We start from the raw sequence: 21,974 nt of genomic DNA, 5'->3' as shown, positions 1-21,974 counted from the left end.
TGATATAGATGAGCTAGATGGCATTTTGACAACATTACCTAAGTTACCTAAGAAACTAAGAAACCTAACTTACGTCCTGGACGAGGGTGCATTTATGTGTCTTTTTACAGGTCCCCCAGCATTGTCCTTTAACCATTGTCAAAATTTGGTTCTCTTTTCAACAATGAGCCTAGCACATTGCATATCTACATACAGGGAACGGGAAAGGAGAAAGTTGATGAGGTACCAAGCTTGCTTAACTGGAGCACAGAGTGAAAAGGGGCAGGACTAAGGAAGGGTCAATTAGTAAGGGAAGATTTCTATTTAAATAAGAAGGTATGCTGGTATTAGTATGCTCACTTTAGTAATGCACCAATTCATTCTTGTATGTACATTTTGGATCTGTCTTGTTCCCTGTTCCTCTGGACTCAACATGCCTAAACCCATTTAGTGTCACCTGCAAACTTTGTTCAGCCTGTTGCTGTTTCAGAAATTCTTGTGTATTTGTTTTGCTCCAATGCACAGCATTAGAATGGAGGGTCATCAAAATGAGAAGACCACATAACATTCATGCAGTGGCCAATTATATTACAGGTTACATTAGAAAAAGTTCAATTTATAACTGTGCACAGTGTGTTGGAGCAGGTCATGGATTTGTGATACTTGTGATACTTTATCACAGTTCAGGACAAACTGTTTCATTTTTATAAGACATCTTTTTTAGGCTTAAATAACATCCACTGTCAGTACTTATTGGTGAGGCCTCAGCAACTTCTCCCAGGAAGGTGTCTTTAGTGAAAACAGGTTTGTTGTCGTTCTGGTCGATTACATTCACCACAATGTCCATAGGTTCCTCAGCATTTCCTGCACCTTCTGCCACAGCATGCGCCTGAAACTGCACACAGAAAAACATACTTGTATTATGATACTGCACATACAATAAGAATCCATGTAGATCCTTTCATTCTGTATCACTAGAGCATGCATGTGGGCGACTCACTATTGAGCCACAGAGAGTCACTGAAACACTGATCACTGACCTGCTGTGATGGAAAAAATACTCACATTCTTTGTTTAAGTAAAAACACTAATACCACAATGTAAAAACACCTAATTACAATTTAAAAATCTTTTCAATTTTTTGAAAAATCAACATTTTTATTGCTGTTGTTGTACTTTAATGGTTTTCTTATTGGTATTTTTTGATGACTAAACACAGACCTGCAAACTCATAAGAGGAGAAAAAGGTGGCATGTTGGTAAACCTGTCCCCTGTCCCCTGGGGGTCTGGGAGCGTCCTGCTCCAGAAGAAAAATGTTGCGATTTTAACATGCTAACAAAGCATTCTGGTAACTGTTTCAGTTAAAAGAGTTATAGTTGTTCATTTAATAGACCTGTCTTGTTTTCTGTTTTGTATATTACCACTGTTCTTAAATAAAGCAAAAGTAACGTAATAGAAAAAAATGCAGAACACACAATATTTATCTGATTACTCAATTAATCGCCAAAATAATCAATAGCCCACTTGAGATCAAATTGGGCTGTATGTGGCCCCTGAACCAGAATGAGTTTGATACCCCTGATTTAGTTGTTTCAGTTTGTTATTTGCCAAATAATTAACAATAACATTTTTAGTTTTAAACAAGTTTTTGAAAGATTTCTAAAATATTTATGTTTTCCCATTTTTATGACAGGTGGTCTAATAAATTTGTTAAGCACTGTATACAAATAAAGGTAGTGAACATAAATTGTAAAGGGAAATGAAATATAAAGTGTGTTCAGATGTGTCTGATTTTGCTAAGGGGACAAAGAGCGTGTGTACAAACCTAAGAGCAGAGCTTACCGTATACTTGGCTTGTGTCTCTCTGTCCAGTGGCTGTGTGAGATACAAATTACCAGTGTCTCTGTCCATGTTGAAGAGACCAACAGGCTCTAGATCAGCTCCTGGACCAGTGATGCTGTAATAGATCTTCTTTACTTTATCTTCATTAGAGCGGATCTGCACAAAACACAGCATGCCTCATTACAGTACTGCAAAACAATATCATCTGCAGTAAAGCAGGGGTACAGAGCTATTTGACTTGTACTGCATTTAAGTTTCTGAGGTACAAAAATCAAGCAGTGGCCTGGTTCCAATATTCAACACCAAGTCAATGATCTTGTAATCTCTGGATGACAGCATTGTTTCTATTGCTGTTAGTGATCTTCCCAAACCTTATAGCCATCAACCACTGAGCCCCCATTGTAACATCATGATTTAAAAATATCTGAGGTGGTGTGTTCTAACCACCAGAGTTGTCATGAGGCAGGAGTTTTGCTGTTTCTGACATGTCAGAAGAGAGAAACAATAAAAACAAGCTGTTGCTGCTGGTCACTACACTAATGTTACGTCTATGTCCCGTTTATTAGTTTCTTATTAAATCAGAAACAGTAAAATAAAGCAGATAAATTAAAGTACAAACAGGAACGCAGGAGAGACGCTCAACAGCAAACCACAGAGATTCAGTTAGAAGCTACAAAAAGTAGCTCAACACACAGACACTTAAAAACTTCCTTCTCTCTATTCTCCTACACAAATTCAGCTTCACAACACATGCTTGTTGGAGGGGGAGAGAGGGCGGTTGTAACGGGTTGGCTGTGGAGGAAGAGACGTCACTGCAGCCCACTTGGAGGCAAGTCCAGTGGAAGTCCAGCAGGGCTTGACTCAGCATGACCAAAAATGCCAGTAGAAAGCCCCACAAAACACTTGGTTGGCAACTGTTTCTTTCCTGCGAGCCGATGTTTGTTTCTTTCAATCATGTCGTTACATGTGCAACTCTTTTCTTACCTTAGCTTCCTCAGTTTAGCTGTCCAGCTAACTTTATTTCAAGCTTCATGGACAACACAACTAAGTTATGGACAGGTGCAGGGTCAGAGGCCCTTTTAAACCTGGCCAAATGTATGTGGATGGTTAGGCAATAATTTAATTATCCTGTGAGGAGAGATCAACTTTCTTGTCCCAAGAAAACAGAGGACCTCACTTCTTATCTTAGGTTAACGTAGGCCTGGGTAATATAGCCGAAAAACCTATCACAATAGTGAAGTTTCATATCAGTTGAATACTGATCGTGTAAGTTATGACTGAAGATATGTTGTGTACTCCAAAGGGAGGAAGTGGCTGAGGGAATAAAATACGTTTGTTGTATCATATTGCAACAATATTACAGGGATGACTATTGGTGCTTTCACAAAATATGAGATTATTATATAAATAATCATCAGTAATGTGGATATAATGCCTAAGTGAGTAAAGGCAAATAATAGATCAGCTGGAACAGTCTGGTAAATTCTCAAAATTACATCACTAAACTGTAATGCAGCCTTTAAAAGGCTTCTGACATATCATGATATAAAGATATCCAAAATCTATCACAATATCTAGTGTCATATCAAAATACATTATAATATCATTATATTGCCCAGCCCTAGGTTAACTGAGATAAAAATTAATGGTATCAGCGCTTTACTTCGGGAGGAGTGGGGAGAGATACAAGACAACCAAAGGCTGTATTTGAACATACTGTAAAGGATTTTAAAAAATCTAACAAAATATCAATAAATAAATGTAAAAAATCAGAGCTCAGTGACTGCAGGGGAAACCAAGATGGAGAAACAAACTATCAAAGTCCAGTTCGGTATTAAATTCTTAGTTGCAAATGTTTAGTTCCTCTTACTTGAGAGACTCTGAGGGGGTAGGGTCCTCTGTCATTCTCAGCAACATTGATGTCAGGAATAACCCAGTCTCTCTTCCTCCGCCTCAGCCCTTCGCTGGACTTGGGGAATAGCAGAATGGGAACCTGTGGATCTGTTGCACTCTGAAAAACACAAACATACACACAATCACTTAGTAAGTGAGGGTTTGAATAATACAACACTGAAATAAACAACTGCAAAGAAGTGCATTTATTTCATAGGCATCAGTATGAGCTTAAAATGGAGAGGAGGACTACTCAGGGGTGGAGCCTATCCCAGCTCACATTAGATAAGAGGTGGGGTAAACCTTGGACAATCATGCAGTCATGGTAAGCTGAACTAACAGGTATATAGGTGTGTATGTATGCATGCATTTTTGTATGTATGGATTACAGGCATTAGATAACAATGTTCACATAAACTTGACATTTATGTGGAGGCTCGTTGGTCATTCATCTGGGGCTAACTTCTACTGATAGTTGTTTTATTGATTGTTAAAATACATTACAGCCTTTTTTTAAATTAATTAATTTATTCATTCATTCATTCATTCATTCATTCATTCATTCATTCATTTTATCAATTAGTAATAACATGAATAACATACATACACAGGCCGGATCAAAGAAATCTACAATGGTAATAAATGGGAACCTTCATATTGTTTACTCTGGCTTTCACAAAATAGCCACAATAGCAATAATGTAATTCCTAGTATTCCTCTTAAGTTGTTACACATACTGAAATAATAATGCTGTAAAGAAATACATGTAATTTGAATACTGACATCTCAAAAGTACGTTTTCACATAACCTAGTGTGGCTTCAACAATATAGCTGCAAAAAAGACCAACAAAATGGAACCGAGTCTTGCTTGTTAATACACAGCCACAGAGGGGCAGTGTGTGATCACAATAAACAGGTCTTTAAATGCAGAGCCTTTTCACTGTCAAACTGCCTGTGTCAAGGGCTTTACTGCTCCCCACCCTTGATAAACGAAATGTTCATTGTTAAACATTTTGTGAGCATTTTCATTCCATTAAATGCATTATTTGTACAGGGACTAAGAACAATGGGGTTGCAATTTTTTCTTCATGCCCCTTCAACAGTGACTCTAATCCTACCTCTGTGTTATTAGCAGAGTCCACTTCAGTAGGGTGGCGCTGATGTTGTTCAGCGTCCCCATTGTGATGCTCAGCATTTAGGTGGTGGTTCTCACGATGATGCCCATGGTGCAATATCCTGACAGGCAGAGTCATTTTGTGGCCTTGTGAGTCCCAGGTGTCGATGTTGAAGTCATGATGTCCTCCATGAAGAGTAAACGGTCTCCTTAACTAGAATGGGAAAAAACAGTCAGCAGAAAAGGCCAATGTGCTGCTCCTCACCAACATGTACAGGGAAGCTTGACAACAGTGGTTAACATCAGTATTATTGCTGTTGAACTAAATCTCAGCAATGTTTCAGGTGGGTTCAGTTTAGGGGTGTGAATCTCTTTGTATTTCATGATTCAATGCTGATTCAGAGGGCTACATTGCGATTCTAAAACAATTATTGATTCATCTTGATGTGTCAAAATTTTAAACTTTTAAGCCGGGGGTGTTGGTCAGACTGTATCCATCTGCAGTTGCTCACTCTCAGTCATCCACATCAAAACTCAAGAAGTGACCTAGTTAAGAAGTAAACATTCTGCACATGCCCCATTTTCAGCCTCCTGGTCCTGTTCCACTGAAATACAATACTGATACTAATAATATGAAACCTAACTGACAATTAATGCAGTCTTTTTATAGTCTTATTATAAAATCTTAACTGTATTAATAAATTAATTCATCATTTTGAAAGCATCGCACAGTTTCCTGTCTGTATGAGAATAAATGTCTGGATGGGGTGTGGGTGTGGGGGTGGAGGGGGAGTATTTCACTGTGTTGTTATTAATGTTGTGTTTTCAGCAGTGGAGAGCAGCCTCTCTGGTGTGATGTTAGCTCGGGGAAAAGAAAGCCATCACGGTCCATGTTTTTTTAATGCCGCAGTGTGTGTCACTCAGTTGCTCTTCTTCATTGCAGCTGATCGCTGCTCTGCTATGTTAACATCTTAACATCATATATATATATATATATATATGATATATATAATATGCAAGTATTACATCCTTCATAGGACGATAAAACATAGTTACCCAAAGCCTCTGTCATTTTAACTCGTATAGGCTTAAAATGATGTGGGAGGTTTTTGCAGGGGTGAGCATTAGGTTCTACAATCAAGTGTTAAACTCTACTAACCTTAACTGTGCCATCTGTCTGCACTGTGAAGCGAGGGTCATCACTTCTGAAAGGAAATACGGTGCGGTCTGTACAGTCCATGAAGCCCACTGGGATTGGACAGAAAACATTGTTACCAGTTAAAAATGCAGTTCGTACAGAGAAAGCAATGAAACAGCAAAATAATGTACACACTTTCAGGCAGTATGACTGCTCCTTCCAGGCAAAGAGTGACAGATTAAACCCGCATCTCCGTACAAAATAAAGTCCAGTACAAAATAAGGAAGGATCGACTGTGAAAATTCCTCTACAGTGAGACAAACTGATTCTTGGTCAAGATTTGCTCAAGCAACTTGTACCTTTACATGTCATCACAAACAACACAGACAATGCACACTTGACTGTATTTTATAGACTTTATGATGAAGAAAAATAGTAACAATGTTTTGGGATAAAGACCCCTTTTGGTATTAATGCTGATGTTTTGTGTCAGAAGAATTTCTGAACCAAGCTGGGTCTACTGCCACTGATTAGGGTTGGGTACCATTCTCATTTGAAATGACACGGAACTGATACTGTTGCCTGGAATTTAGTGCTGGTACCCAACGGTACCTTTTCTCAGTACTTCACTCTCTTTGTATTCATAAAAATGTAATTTTCTAGATGAGTCCAAACTTTTAAATTTCAACACTGTTATTTATTTTGAATATTCTGTTTACAATTTAAAGCATTATACACACGACATGAAGTATAATCCCACCTCTCTCCCTCTTCCTGCACAGTCTGTGTCTGATCTGTTGACTCTCTTCATCAGCAGGGTGTTTTATGAAGTCACCCAAAAAACACAACTTGTTTATTATTAAAGTATGGCAGGATTAACTATCTAGACTGTGGTGGCCCAGCACAGTCTATATGATTAGTGGGAATAGGAAACACTGTACAATAAACTAGAGTAATGTGTAAAAAGTGCAAGAAGACTTAACAAAGGTGGTGATACAAATCAATTTAACCTCCATGAGCAGAAGCACCTGGTTGAGTATGAGGAGAGCCAGAAGCCATGCACAAAAAATGAAAAAGCCATAAAAAACCATTCAAGTGCTAAACCAAAAATATATTTTAGTATTGTGTCATATTGACAAAATTATTATTAAAACAGAAATACACAGATGCATATATCATTACATTAATGTAGGGCCATATCACCCACCCGTACTGCACATGACTCCTACAACGGGTCTGGACCACTCGTAAATTGTGTTCATACCAATGAGAAAATAGGTGAACACAGGAAGTTATCCTAAATAACTTGTACAAATCACTTTTGAACAAATTTGTTCAAATTAGTGGTTCTTGCATGAGTTCTGTTGTATGAAAACAAATGACACCATACTTGTTACACATCAGCTACTAAACAGACAGGCTTTGTTGACTGTAAAACAGCCACAACACAGCACCAAACAGCTGATCTAGACCAAATACCCATGCGGATCAGCAGGGTCATTATGGGGTGTTTGATACGTAATATTACAATATTTCAGGGTACAGCTGCAACAATTAATCAATTACTAAATTAATTACCAATTATTTTGCTTATTAATCAGTTGGAGTATTTTTTTTCCAAGTCAAAATTCTACGATTGCAGCTTCTGAAATGTGAATATTTTCTGGTTTCTTTACTGCTCACTGATAGTAAACTAATATCTCTGGGTTGTGTAGGCAAAACAAGGCATTTGAAGATGTCATTTTGACTGTTGGGAAACACTGATCAACATTTTGAGTTAGTTAGTTGCAGCCCTATTTGCAATGCAATGTATTCTGCAATAAAGATATTTTTCACGATATGACATAATACTAGGGGTGTGCGATATAACGATATTCGATCGTGAAGGATTAGAACGTGTAGACGATCTGCCAAAGTGAGGAGATCGTATGGATCATTCACGGGTCCCTAACAGGCGGACCCACACGCCGTCCTATACGGACCCGGACCTACAACCAATAAACTATTAAGAGATTTTAAATTTTGACGGGACGCTTCTATTTTAACTGGCGCAACTTTTCTAGTCTTTCCGGCGCTGGTTTAGCTGATCAGGAAACACACAGACCAACTGCAGAGAAGCTGCATGTGGAGGAGACTGTTGTTAATGACGGAGTTTATTACAACAGTCGAAACTAACGTGATGGTTAATGACATCGACACCAACCAGATGCTCTTATAAAATTAAACAATTGTCTATACGTAAAACAGGAGAGTCTGTGTTTTTCTGTGAGAAACTTTCAGACCTTCTCACAGCAGAGTGAACAGGTGAGGGAGGAGAGGAGGGCAGACTGATCACTAATCAATGATTAAAAAACATAAAAATGTCAACGTTGGTGACAAACCAAACCTGGATGTCCACACAAATAAAGTCTTTGTGTGAAACACTGCAGAACGAACACTGTGCTGTTTAAAGACAGTCTGCTGTCATTAGTTTGACAGAGACAGAGGGTCGTGTCTAGAAGGGAACCCTAGACCTGCGAAAGATCACAAATACACAAATCTCGCGAGAGTTGCGCAAATAAAGAGTTACCTTCTAGACACGAGCGAAAAAGGTGCGCAGCTCCAAAAATAGAAAATCATGTCATGGTGTCAATGTTTTTAATGTGGCAGGCCGCCATAAATAAAACTATTCACTGATCCACAGAGAGTCACTGAAACACTGATCACTGACCTGCTGTGATGAAAAAAATACTCAGATTCTTTACTTAGGTATTTTTACATTGTGGTATTAGTGTTTTTACTTAATTACAATTTAAAAACCTTGCATGTTATTGTTTCCTTTTTTGAAAAAAATCTTGTTGGTATTTAGGGCTGAACGATTTAAGGAAAAGATCTAATTGCGATTTTTCTGGCAGATATTGCGATTTCAATTCGATTCACGATTTTTTCTTCAAATCAAGCTTCAGTGCAATATTCACAATGTATAGTAACATTTACAATCATTATTAATTATTCAAACTAGGTATTTGTGAGGGCTTCAAAGAAAAATAACATTAAGAGAAAAACCAGTGACTATACTGAAGACAGGTCGCACACATCATCACATTAAATCCATATAAATAAATAAATTAATAAACACACACACACACACACACACACACACACACACACACACACACACACACACACACACAGAAGATCTGGTCCATTCATTAAGTTCCATATGACGTTCGCTGCATTTTTGGTTATGATGCACGTCAGAGGAGTGTAACTACGAAGCGAGATTAATGTGTTAGCGAGCTATGTTGAGTCTAAATCCAGGGTTTTCAGTGTCACGAAAGTGTCTCTCTTTTAACCTGCTAGATCACCGTGGTAACTTATGCTAAACTCATAACCTGGTCGGGAGCAGGTTATGTTAAGAGTTTCAGACTAAATCGTCTGTAAAACGCGCCGTTCTTTAACTTATAATTGTCCTAACAAGGTTGTTTATGAGCGATATAGCTTTTAAACTGAGGGAAGACATTAAAAATGAAAAGCTGCTGAGCTGTATGTTCATAATATCACCGAACGAATCCATATAATGTAAAAATGAAACAGCGACACAAACTGTCTGCATAGCGCTGTCATGGTAACCTCCGTTTGGTGATGCAGAGTCATTTTTCCCGTTTGCTCCAGATCATATTAACACTTTAAATTTACATCGTATATAATCCACACAGTAAAATAATGATGAAACAACTACAGACACTTTGAATACTTTTTACTGTTATCTGTTTTGTCTTGGTGATTTTGCAGCTCAGATCACTGATTAGAAAATTCATCATCATTTATCACAGACAGTCTTAAATCAGTAACACTCATTTTACGTTCATTTAGCCAAAAACTTCTGTGATCTCCACGTCTCTGTCATCATAGGACAGTCAGACGGACTTCGTCATGTTTAAATCTGCTGTATGGAGTTTTATTGTTTAATGTGCAGTTTTCATGTTAGAATAAACCGCATCATTAAGACCGCATTTAGTCCATCAGTCATTTTCTGACATCATTCTTCTTCTCCTGCTTTATTTGCAGCAACAATGTTGTTTTTTGCCGTAATGTATTTAGTATACTTTCCACAGCTCATAATTATAACAACTTGATGATTTTGACTTAAGTAAGTGGCTTGCGATCGCTTCACTTCATGCAGAAGAAGAGTGAAATGACGCAACAAACGCCCCTTTTCTGTTAGCGCGCACAGAGTCTGAAGACGAAAGCCTGGCTTGCTTTGTAGTACAGCCCTCAGGAGCACTGCAAAAAACCGCAGCTTTGGCGATCACGTGATCGCGTTGTCTGAAATCGCAGTTTTGGTCAGAAAACGATAAATCGTTCAGCCCTATTGGTATTTTTTGATTACTAAATACAGACCTGCAAACTCATAAGAGGAGAAAAAGGTGACATATTGGGCAACCAGTCCCCTGTTAGGGGTCTGGGAGCGTCTGTCCTGCTCCAGAAGAAAAATGTTGTGAAAACATTCTGGTGACTGTATCAGTTAAAAGAGTTAGTAACATGTTCTGTTTGTGGTTTCTGCAGACATTACTACCTTATCTTTTACCTTTGTGCTTGAAAAAAAAGTAGAAAGTAAAGTAAAAACAGTAAATGTAAATCTAAATACATAGCATAATACATAATATAAATACATGTAAGATCGTGATAAAATCGAAATCGTGATTTTCTAATAAAAAAATCGTGATACGATATTTTTGCCATATCGCCCACCCCTACATAATACTATATATTTTTTGTTTAGAACTTTTTAACTCACCTTGTACCCAACTTCCTGCACATTACTGTGGTTTACTGTACACCTGATCTTATTTTTGGAACTAACTCCTCCACTGTAATATTGCTACCATCACAACACATTTTTTCTTTTAACATGAGAGGAATTGTAATAAATATATATGATATATAGTGAACAATATAATATGGTACATCCCTATTTCCACTCTTCACTTACCATACACTGCCTGGCCAAAAAAACAAGTCACAAACTCTAATATTTCATTGGACTAGATTACGGCATGCCATGGCATCGTTTCCATAAGCTTATGCAATGTCACACATCTATTTCTGTCCAGAGTTGTGTTAAATTTTCACCAAGATTTTGTATTGATGATAGGAGAGTCAGACTGCCGCGTTAAGTCTTCTCCAGCACGTCCCAAAGATTCTCAATGGGGTTAAGGTCTGGACTCTGTGGTGGACAATCTATGTGTGAAAATGATGTCTCATGCTCCCTGAACCACTCTGTCACAGTTTGAGCCCAATGAATCCTGGCATTGTCATCTTGGAATATGCCCATGCCAACAGGGCAGAAAAAATCCATTGATGTAAAAACCTGCTCATTCAGTATATTCAGGTAGTGAGCTGACCTCATTTTTTGGGCACATAACATTGCTGAACCTTGACCTGAGCAACTGAAGCAACCCCAGATCATAACACTGCCCCAACAGGCTTGTACAGTAGACACAAGGCATGATGGGTGCATCACTTCATCTGCTCCTTTTCTTACCCTGGTGTGCCCATCACTCTGGAACAGGGTAAATCTGGACTCAGACCACATGACCTTTTTCCATTGCTTCAGAGTCCAATCTTTACGCTCCCTAGCAAATTAAAGCCTTGTCTTCAATTAGCCTCACTGATAGGTGGTTCTCTTAAAGCTACACAGCTGTTTCAACAGTCTCCTTAGTTTTTTTTTTTCTTTGCTTGATGCAGGCAAATAATTTGACCCTTCTCCCATCTTTTCCATTTTGCCAGCTGAAACATATTATTCACTGCATCCAAAGGAAGGCTATTACTTATTTGCTTAGTTAAATCCAGGAGGTGACTTTTTTTTTGGCCAGGCACTGTATTTCTTAGTCCACTCCACCCACTCCTGTATGAAGGTAAAGCTCAATGTCCGGCCCAATGCATGCTGGGATAGACAACCCTGCACAGGATAACCAGTATTGTGACTGGAGATGTTCCAATAAAATCTTTAACTTAACCAGAAAAAAGGCGTATGTGTCAGTACATGGAGGTAGCAGGGTTCAGTTTAAGGGTTAATAAATTATGTGGTATTGGGTTGCCAGTACTAACACCAGCATTTTAGGCAGTATCAGAAGCCGATACTGGTATCAGTATCTGAACAACCCTAATTGGCCTTCGCTAAACCCTGCCCCAAACAGCAACTGTCCAATCATAGGTTAGCAACCATAACTAGAGTTGACAAGCTTTCCATTTCTCTACATGTCGAAGGTGTGCAGGAGGCTCTGAGGAGAGGGATACTCAGCATTTCATTTGTCTTTTTGTAGTCTCTCAAAAACATGAAATACAAGAGCACACGTGTGGTGAATGGATTAAACTCCGTCCTCAGCTGCTCTAACATAAGCTACAAACATTAGCCTGTCTGGCTAACTAATGTTAGCTTACAAGCTGCAGTAACCAGCCAGGTTAGCTTAACTTTTCCCAGCTCTATTCTGCGATCGCAGTTCTGCTGGTCTGGCAGGGTGACCCATCTCAAGGTCCGCTGCACTGATCGAGTCCAGCGGCTTCCTTTTCCCACATTAATGAGTGTATTTCTGTCATCTAACATCTAGATATACTTGCCGTATTTTACCACCTCACCAATGTGTGAGATTGAAAAATTAAAATGTCAGCTGGAGACTTCAGCTCACTTAAGTTGAGTTAGCTTACATCACCCAGCTACACTTACAAAATCTGCTTCTGAGTCATTACTTTAGCTGACAAAATCCACCATCATCAGCTAGAAATGAGAAGCTGCTTTTGTTTACATCTCTAATGAATCAAGACCTTGTGTTTCACAATTACTTCCAATTTCAATGTTAACTGTGCCACCGTTATCACCGTAAATTGAATAAATGCAGTGCAAAAATGGAAAGCTTGGTTGCCTTAGCAACAGTAACTAAGGAAGGCAGGGCTTAGTGAAGGGTCAATTGTGACACAGCTTTTTCTTTTTAAGTCTTGGTGCTTGTGTTCGCTCTTACTCCAAGATAACAAACAAGCTGCTCTCAAGTACAAAGTACAGTATCAACTCAAATTTTAGCTCACCTTGACTGCTGTATTGGTTTTTCAGTCTGTCTCTTTTGAGCACAAAGACACTTTCTCTACATTCATATTTTTCAGACAACAACAGAGTAGAACTTAACTGTAGTCTTAAAGCTACATAGAGCAAACCACAAGCCTGGTCCACGACACTTTAACACCAAAGATAAAAACACTGGAAATATATAATCTCTCCTAGTAAACTGACAAAAATAAAATCAAGTGCTCCTTTGCTTTGAGTATTTGACACCATTTGTACAGCAGGGCCTGCAGAACAGGCTCTAGGACTTTGGTTTGCCCTGCAGCATTACAGGAGATTCAGAGTGAGAACAAGCTGAGACTTGAGGTTGTTTGGGCTACATGTGAGAACAATGTTAACAGCTAATCTGTAGAAGGCCATCTGTGCCGGAGGAATGCTTAGCACAAAAAGTTTTATTTATACACAGAACTCAGATCGTGTGCTGCTTGGATTTTTTCATGGCTAAAATGTTCTTTCTATATTTTACAGTCCAAAAATAATCCATGTGCAATGATACCGAACATGTGTGTGCATTAGGTAGTGAGTGAGTCAACAGCAACCTTGTTCTTACCTTTGCCCAGTCTGTAATGCTGGCTCAGATGCTTTCTAGGCACTCTGAAAATTAAAATATCTGACTCGAATCGAGGTACACATGTTTGCTCCTCAGCAGTCACTGATGTTGAGGCCTAGAAGAAGAAAAACAGCCTTTATTATGAATCAGAATATACATGTATGGAAAATATGGAAACGGATCGGTGCAGCACTAGCGTATCAATACATCTCCATTAGGATGCGCATATGTTTCATTTATAGCATCTGTGAGCTGCCACTGTTAACTTTCCTCCATCTTCTCTCTCCCGCTGTCTCTGCCTGCACCACTCTCGCTGGACACCTACGATACGATACGATACGATATACTTTATTTTCCCCATAGGGAAATTTGTTTTGGACTCGAATGCTGCACACAACATGCCTCCACAGTGTGATAAAACAAACAACATAATAAATAAATTGCACATAATCCACATTGCACATTACAGATATTGCACATACAAATACATAACACATATTGCACATACCCTGTGGTAAGAAACACCATGAAACTATTGCACAATCCCTGCAGCCTCAAACAGCACTATTCAAAAGCTTAAGGGAGGTAGGAACAAATGAAATTTTAAATCAGTTCAGTTTACAGCGGGGAACTCTGTATCATCTGCCAGAGGGCAAAAGCTCATATTCTACATGCAGGATATGTGATGGCTTGGTCAATATCCTGTGAGCTTGCCTAAGAACAGAACTAAGAACACCTGCTGCCACGACCACAAAAACAAGTGCTCCCCCCACCCTCTCCTGTGTCTCCTCTTCATTTACTTAAAACAGACGGCGCTTAAAACAGTGACAGAATTGACATTATACCACGTCACGCCACCAAACTTTCATAATGTGCAAGTGTAGTATAAATTTGTGTTTTATAAGAAAGATGAGAAACACTGCTGCAGATTATTTATGCAAAATGTGTCAGACAGTACAGAGACACAAGTCTGACCCACCGAGACGTCATGTGAGAGCAGGTAACACTTCACTGTTCCTCCACACTAATCAAAAGCGCAGCACTCTTCATATGAAACAGAGCAGCAGATCATTTTACTGCAGAAATACTGATATTTTAAACAGTTTTAAAGTTTGTTCAAAGATTCTCATTTAGGCTACAGGATGTAATTTACACATGAGACTCATAAAAAGATGTTAACACCACTGTAATGTCTCCTTCTCTCTGTCTCTACTGTTACTACATTTAGTAAAACTATCAGGATTTTTTTTGCAGCTAAAAGCACTCTACAAATGTAGCATTAATTGAATCAAAATGCAAAGACTGACACATTGGATTGTCTTGTATTACATCATATCGTATCATATCGTGACAGAGCTGAATCATATCGAACTGAATCGTTGGCCATTTAAAGATTTATAAGACATATCTATCTTTGAACATGTATCGACATACGTATTGAATTGGTCTCAGTCAGTGAGATACACACCCCTACAAACAAACAAACAAAAACAGAGTCTTAGGGTCTATCTAGGCTGCAGCTGGCAAATCTTTTCATTATCAATTAATAGAACCAGACAGATATATCACTGGCCAATATGAATGGACCATACTGGGCTTTCACAATATTGTTGGTCTATTTTGTTACGTTGTCCAACTTGTGTCCAAAATAGGGATGTGTGTGGTTAGTCGACTACACGATTAAAAATTTGTTTGTAGGCTGTGACATAATAAACTGGAATAAATAATAAATAAACTTATAACCACTCGACTGGGGCAACATGTGACCACATCCAGCACAGACATGGACATTAACTTACAAGCAGAGCAGCTGCTGATGCTAATATCAGCTCTGGGTAAATGATGTTTGCCCACAGAGACCATGAGCCTTCTCAGTCTGAAAAGGTGAAGCATTTAGTTAACTGTTATGTTTTGTAGGCTAATGTGCAATGTTCATATTAAAATTTGCATTTAAGCAATGGCCGCCAAGAATATCCTTAGTCCAAAAGAAACTTTTTTTGACAAAACATAATGTAGATTGAAGAAAAATGGTATGGTATGGTATGGTGCACTGAGTGAAAAACTACAGTGATGGACATTGAAAAAATGAAAAGAAATCAGGTGCTCTTCAAGGATAGGGTCAAAGATTAGATGAAAAATAAAACAAACTGTGACTGTCTAGCCCATTCAAAATCAAAGCACTTGTTAAATTTATGAATATGTCAACGTGTTTCGATTCAGTCTCTATCGTGGCATAGAATGACAATGAGAAACTGGCATTTCATTTAAAAACTACACAGGTGATTGTGTAACCTGGTCATACATCAGTTCTGGCAGAAATCAGAAAACATGACAATGGAACCAAATAAAAAGTGAAGACTTTATACTATGACAACAACAAAACCCATTAAAAATAAAAATGGAAAAGAAAAAAAACAAAACAAATGGAAATACCTTCACACAAAATGAGTCTGACAAGTAAGAACAAATTAATAGTAGTATACATTACTCAAAAATAATGACACTCAGCAAAGTGCACATGATGACTCACCCTTATTTTGATTAAAACAGTGGTCAAATGATCATAAGATGATGGGGATAATGTTTTTTATATTTAATTTATGGACAGAAATTTATGATCCTTTTTAAAATTTCATTTATTTCAGCTGATATACTTAAATATAGCAAATATAGTTGCTGTTTACTCAACTCTACGTCAAACAACTTCCATTGTCATCTACAAAATGTTTTTTCTAGGGGTGGGACTTTAACGCATTAATTACGATTGATTAATTAATTACAAAAAAAAAAAAAAAAAAAACACGTAAAAAATTTAATGCATTTAATCGCAGTTTGCACTCCAGACAACACGGAACGTTTGTCAGTGCAGTGGAGCACAAGTTTCATTTTAAAAAACTGCCTGATGGAAGCCTGTAGGACAGTAGGTCTGTTTATTTTTGGCCAGGGATATTTTTCTTTACAATTTTCAATGGCCAGGGTTTCCACTGGTCTGAATGTACTTGAAATTGCACTTTTAATGTAAAACAATCATTTTCAAGACATTAAAAGAGCTTGAGTTTAAATAAAGCTCTATGAAAGCTTGAATATAGCCACCATTATGATTTATAGTGCCATTGTCAGACTGATGGAAAATAAACAATATTTTGTTGTTTAAATGTATGTATGTGTCTATCATTTGATCCAGTCATATACCAAAATCCATTTAAATTGAAAAATGTTGCTTCTTGTGGCAAATATTGTTATGCCATTAAAATGCGATTAATTGAGAGTAAATATTCACAAAGCCTCTAATTAATTAGATTATTATTTTTTAATCGAGTCCCACCCCTAAGAAAAACGTGTGAGGTAGTAAATTTCAAATGTGTGTTTGGACGATCAAACTGAAATGTTGGAGTGGAATTTAACCTGTCGACAACGTCATCAACAGAACATGGGCGAGGCCCATGACTCCTCCATGAGGAAGAATGATCCAACACGAAAAAATGGCGATTGAAAGCCGTCTTGTGTATTCAGGGGCTGTGAGACACGTTTAGGCATATTACTTTTACATTTATTGTGATTTACGATTTTATCTTCTATTGCGTCTAATTATATGCACGAAGCAGCACTTTTATACAATTTTGTCATTAACATCCCAACCACCTAACTTCGGTCTTGCCCACAAGGGAACCTTAGACCCGCGACTAAGCTCGCGAGACTTATTTTAACTCAACCACGGGCTTTCCCTGACCCTAACCCAGTGTTTTCTGTCTCTTAAACTACTTAGATCTGTACTATCGCATTGCCACGTTATTAAACATAACCGGTCTGTTCAATGTGCTCGATGAAGAAAACTCAAAAACAAATCCAAAGCTCGCGAGATTTTCGCAAATTTAGGGTTCCTTTCGAGGTACAACTACCAATACGCGGCAAGTGTTGTTACCGATAGAAGTCGATACTTTATTTTAATAATAATAAAAAAACAAAATTATATTAAGTAAATAGTCAGAAGTATCAACGGTTTCTAAAAACACACAAATTCAAAAGAAAGTTACATAAGTAAAGTAACAACTTTAACTACCACTTTTTTAAGTTACACACTAGGGTAGCACAGAAATGTCTGAGAGCCTTACCGCAGTAAAAACATCAGGAACTCTCACCTGAAAAACGACGGAAAAAATGGCCAAAACCGCGAAGCAAGCGGTCCCCATCTGTGTGTAAATCCTCTTACAGTGCTCCTCACAATCAAAGTTAAAAAAAAAAAAAAAGATGTGTAAATGAATCGTAAAGATATTCCTGTGGCACTACTCGTCGTGTCTTCTTTGTCTCGTCTGATGAAGGTAGTTTCAGTGAGTGAGTGACTTCAGATGGATTACAAACTGCAGGTACTTTCAGCGTGACGTCAGCTCACAGGTGCGGGGCTTCCGTGTTCCCGATATGGTCAGACAGGCTGAACCCGCCTCGACAGACAGATACCGGTAGTTTCTGTTCCTTCAAATTCATGAACAAATAGAACATGTAGAAGAGATAGAACAGATATAGCCTACAGTAGATAGTAATCAATGTGCTGTCAGAGAGCCCTCTGAACCAGAAAAGGGCTGTGTCTGAGCTCAAACAGCAGCATGATATACTTTCTATCTCATTTCCTCTTACTGACAATCACGAGCTCCTCCCCACCCACCACACACACACACACACACACACACACACACATACACACACACACATGCTGACAGGCTTGGGATTGTCTGCTCAAGGTTAACCCTTATTTCCATATTTGGTCAGACTTAACTTTAACATATATTTTACTATTCTTGAATTGGAGCATCTGTAACGAACAATTTCCTCTTGGGAGTTAAAAGAAATTCCTGATTCTGATTCTGTAACATGTTTGTTCATTAAAAGAGCAATATGCAACAGCAGTCCAAATAGCGAGTTGAACAACATAATAAAATCATAAAATGCCTCCATACTGCTCATCTGGTGTAATCCAAGTCATCTAAAGTCCTGAGATGCTGTTTTGGCTTGTCGGCATGCCAGAAAAAGTTTGGGAACCTCTGCATTATGACATCCTCTCACATAACTAGCTGTGCTATCCATGATGAACTTATTCAGCAAGTTAAGTTTTACACAAATTTTACTCTTCTGCTTTAAAATGGAAATAAAAATCACAATCATTGATACAATGTGCAAATTCAGGCTCCTAGATCAGGCAGAAAATAAGGTGGATAGGTTAAGGTTGATGATAACATGATGATATGATAATGACAGCTTGCAAAATATTGCATGCTGATGATTTAGGAAGCTACATTGCCTTTCTCCTGTTTTTCCCACGGGAGACAAAAGACTATATAAGATGTCTTCATATTTATCACCAATTTTGTCTTCTGGTGTGAGCAGGATCATTTATATATGCAAATCTTATTTTTGTAATAGATTAACAATTGACCAGCGATGAACTGGTGACTTGTCCAGGGTGAACCCCGCCTCTCGCCCAATATCAGCTGGGATAGGTTCCAGCCCCCCAGGACCCTTCGGCAATGAGCTGTTACAGAAAATGAATGAATGAATGAATGATTAACAATTAGGCTTCATGCTCTTAAATGTTATGTGGCATTGTACCACCAAAATTTTACCATGGATGATGTCTCCCACTGTGTGCAGTTCATTCTGTTTTAGTGACAGATTCAAGTAGGCCTAGTATTGATATTCTTTGTTATTGTTATTATAAGAAAGTTAAAAAAAAAAGTGTTGACTTAAAAGATCTTAGATTTTAGGTTTTAAGCAACAGCCATTACAAAACAGTAATTTTCATCACAGGCATTCTATAATTCAATAACTGAACCCTCTTACAGCTTCATGGTGAGGCATGGAAGAAGGGGGGCTTTTCAGGAAGCAATTAATTGATGTTATCTTTTGCTCTTCCTCTCAGTCCAGTCCCAGTCATCCATCCTTCCTACAGGGAGACACAAAAAGAGTGTGGGCAGAAGAAAGACTGGTCAGTATACAGTAGCCAGCACTTAACCAGTAAAAAGGGTCAGTGTGGGACAAAGAGGGAGAGGAGCGAAGTGGAGGGATGGAATGAAGGGGCAGTGAAGGAAGGAGGCAGAGTGGGAGGAAGGCAGCGAGAAGTGTCAGATTACATTATTAGTTTGCTGAGAGTGAGTGACTCAGTTGTGATCATAACCAGCACTTTAATTCATTTTTGTTTTGAGTTGATTTGAAGAGTGAGTGACTCACACTTTATACCAAGTGCACACAGATTTGTCTGTTGTAACCACTGTGTCAACCTGAAGTCAGGGTTTAATTCAGCTATAAGCATATGCAAATTATTGCACAGGAACACCACTAATGAGTGTCAGATGCACGTAAGTAAACAGAAATGTTTGGGTCTAGACCTCCCATTTACTTATACATTTTATCCTATCAATCAGTAGTTTTTGTGTTCATGTCTCAAATCCCCTCCAAATTTGCCCCCCAAAATGTTCAGTGGGCCAGCTTTTACATGTGGAGTTTGTTAATATTTAATTTATTTTTTAATGTTAAATGAACACTCATAATACCCAAATACTGTTACATAAATACTGCAGTTTTACTTTATATTTTAGAATCCTTTATTTTTTTTTTTATTTCTGAACTATATTTTCTAAACTACCTCATGAAGCGTACAAATTTAATTTGCAGAAACATAATCAAAGAAAAAGAAAAGGAGGGAAAAAACAGTTACAACATTACATTACAACATTAAAATTTGCATAACGTTAAAAAAAGAAGTTCAAATCATTGTCAGCAAGTTGAGATGCTGCCAAATGCAAGAAATGTTTTTCTAGTATGTTTAATATGTATATCCACTGATAGAATCATACACAATCATCTGCCAGGATTTTATGGAGAGATGAAGTTACCCCCTTTCCTTTAAAACAAAGCTGTGAAAATCTGGAAATCCTGTGTGGGATTAATAAAATGTGTCCTGACAACATGAGGACAGTGGCTTTTTCTGGTCTGCTGAGCAGCAGTGTATGGAAACTGAATGAACTGTGGTGATAATTGGAGACGCCTGGGGACTGCATGGCGCATTTGTGGTGTCCACAGCTGTCCATGCATGTATCCATTTGGGAGTAATACAGAATTAATACCAGTGGACTGGGACATGTCAGACCTATCACCATTCTCTCTGGCAGCAGTGAGTTGAGGCTCCAGAACAGCATGCAGGTCTTGAAGAATCTCAGTAACCTAATCATCTTCAAGTGTAAAATTTTTTAATTATTAAACGAATAAATAGCTCTTTCATTACATTTCATTGCTTTCATTTAATTTTTCTGATGGGTTTTCATAAAGTGAATTGTATTTTATTCATTATTATCAATATTTTACAGCACAAAATGCAAGATGGCTTTTGTGTGTACTGGCTTATGTGTGGTCGGGTGTACTCTTAAATTTTGTTCTTACCTAAGAATAAACTGTCATGTTTTTGTTTTTTTTGTTGATTTCCAGTTTTATTTTGGTAGTGTCTGGTCCTCCCTCGTGTGTCCTGTTTTTACTTCCTGTCTTTGTCTGTTTTCCCGCCTTTTGTGTTCAGTAATTGGTTTCACCTGTCTTTGACTGCCCTCACCTGTGTCTTGTTTTCCTCCCCCTCCCTAGTGTATTTAATCCTGTGTCTTGTCCTCCTGTCTTTGTTGATTCATTCACTTGTTCTTGTCTCCGTGCTTACCAGTGTTCCCTAGTGTTGTCTTCCCAGACAGCATGCCTACGTCTTGCCGACGTCGGCACAATGAATAAAGTTACATCGCTGCGACGTCGTATGGAGAGCGTTTGCTCATTGGGAAGACGTCGCCGAGACGTCAGCATTTGGTCGAAAATGCTCTCCAGACAACGTTTGGCCGATATATCAAAGCTGCACAGCGTAGCCTCTCTACAGCTTCTATGACCTTTATTTATTCAGGTCGAATCATTCTATCAGCAAATATCTCATATCTCATAATATCTATCATAATATCTCATCTTACATGTGATAGGAATATGGTAATATGACAATAAAAAACAATATGCTTGACCATCAAAATAGATTCCTAATTTAGTGTGTTAATAAAATAAAGAGACACAAACGATTCAAGTTAATGATCATACATTTATTTCAGACTGCATAGTCAAAACAATTCCAGCACAGAAAAGATAACCAAGACAGAACATATAAAAACATACAGCTGGCCGGTCGGGAGACTCACACGGACAGCACGGTCGGGACTGCTGGCAGACTTATGAGCCTGTAAGGGGGAGAAAAAAGACAAAACACATGAGCCCAGGTTGTTCAATTAACTTATACTATACAATATTATACCCATACATAGCCATACCCTACAAATAAACACGTACAAATAG

At 38.2% G+C, this 21,974-nt stretch overlaps 1 protein-coding gene across 1 annotated transcript in view; it reads right to left on the bottom strand.

Annotated features, from left to right (window-relative positions):
* Nucleotides 1-18,133, bottom strand: part of LOC146315950 (cadherin-1-like) — a 32,847-nt gene extending 14,714 nt beyond the window's left edge. Inside the window, exons 1-7 of the mRNA XM_084735226.1 lie at nucleotides 17,756-18,133; nucleotides 13,617-13,731; nucleotides 5,989-6,077; nucleotides 4,834-5,043; nucleotides 3,692-3,832; nucleotides 1,822-1,977; nucleotides 730-874 (exon numbers count right to left, since the gene is read on the bottom strand). Coding sequence (XP_084591352.1) covers nucleotides 730-874; nucleotides 1,822-1,977; nucleotides 3,692-3,832; nucleotides 4,834-5,043; nucleotides 5,989-6,077; nucleotides 13,617-13,731; nucleotides 17,756-17,806 — 907 coding nt within the window. The 5' untranslated portion in view covers nucleotides 17,807-18,133. The remainder of the gene's footprint in view (nucleotides 1-729; nucleotides 875-1,821; nucleotides 1,978-3,691; nucleotides 3,833-4,833; nucleotides 5,044-5,988; nucleotides 6,078-13,616; nucleotides 13,732-17,755) is intronic.
* Between the last annotated feature and the right edge of the window lie 3,841 nt (nucleotides 18,134-21,974).

This window comes from Lutjanus erythropterus, chromosome 14 (genome assembly GCF_056507025.1).
Source record: "Lutjanus erythropterus isolate fLutEry1 chromosome 14, fLutEry1.hap2, whole genome shotgun sequence".
In the NCBI taxonomy this organism is placed as follows: domain Eukaryota; kingdom Metazoa; phylum Chordata; class Actinopteri; order Lutjaniformes; family Lutjanidae; genus Lutjanus; species Lutjanus erythropterus.
The sequence above is the reverse complement of the archived record's forward strand: the minus strand, read 5'-3'. Positions and strand labels throughout refer to the sequence as shown.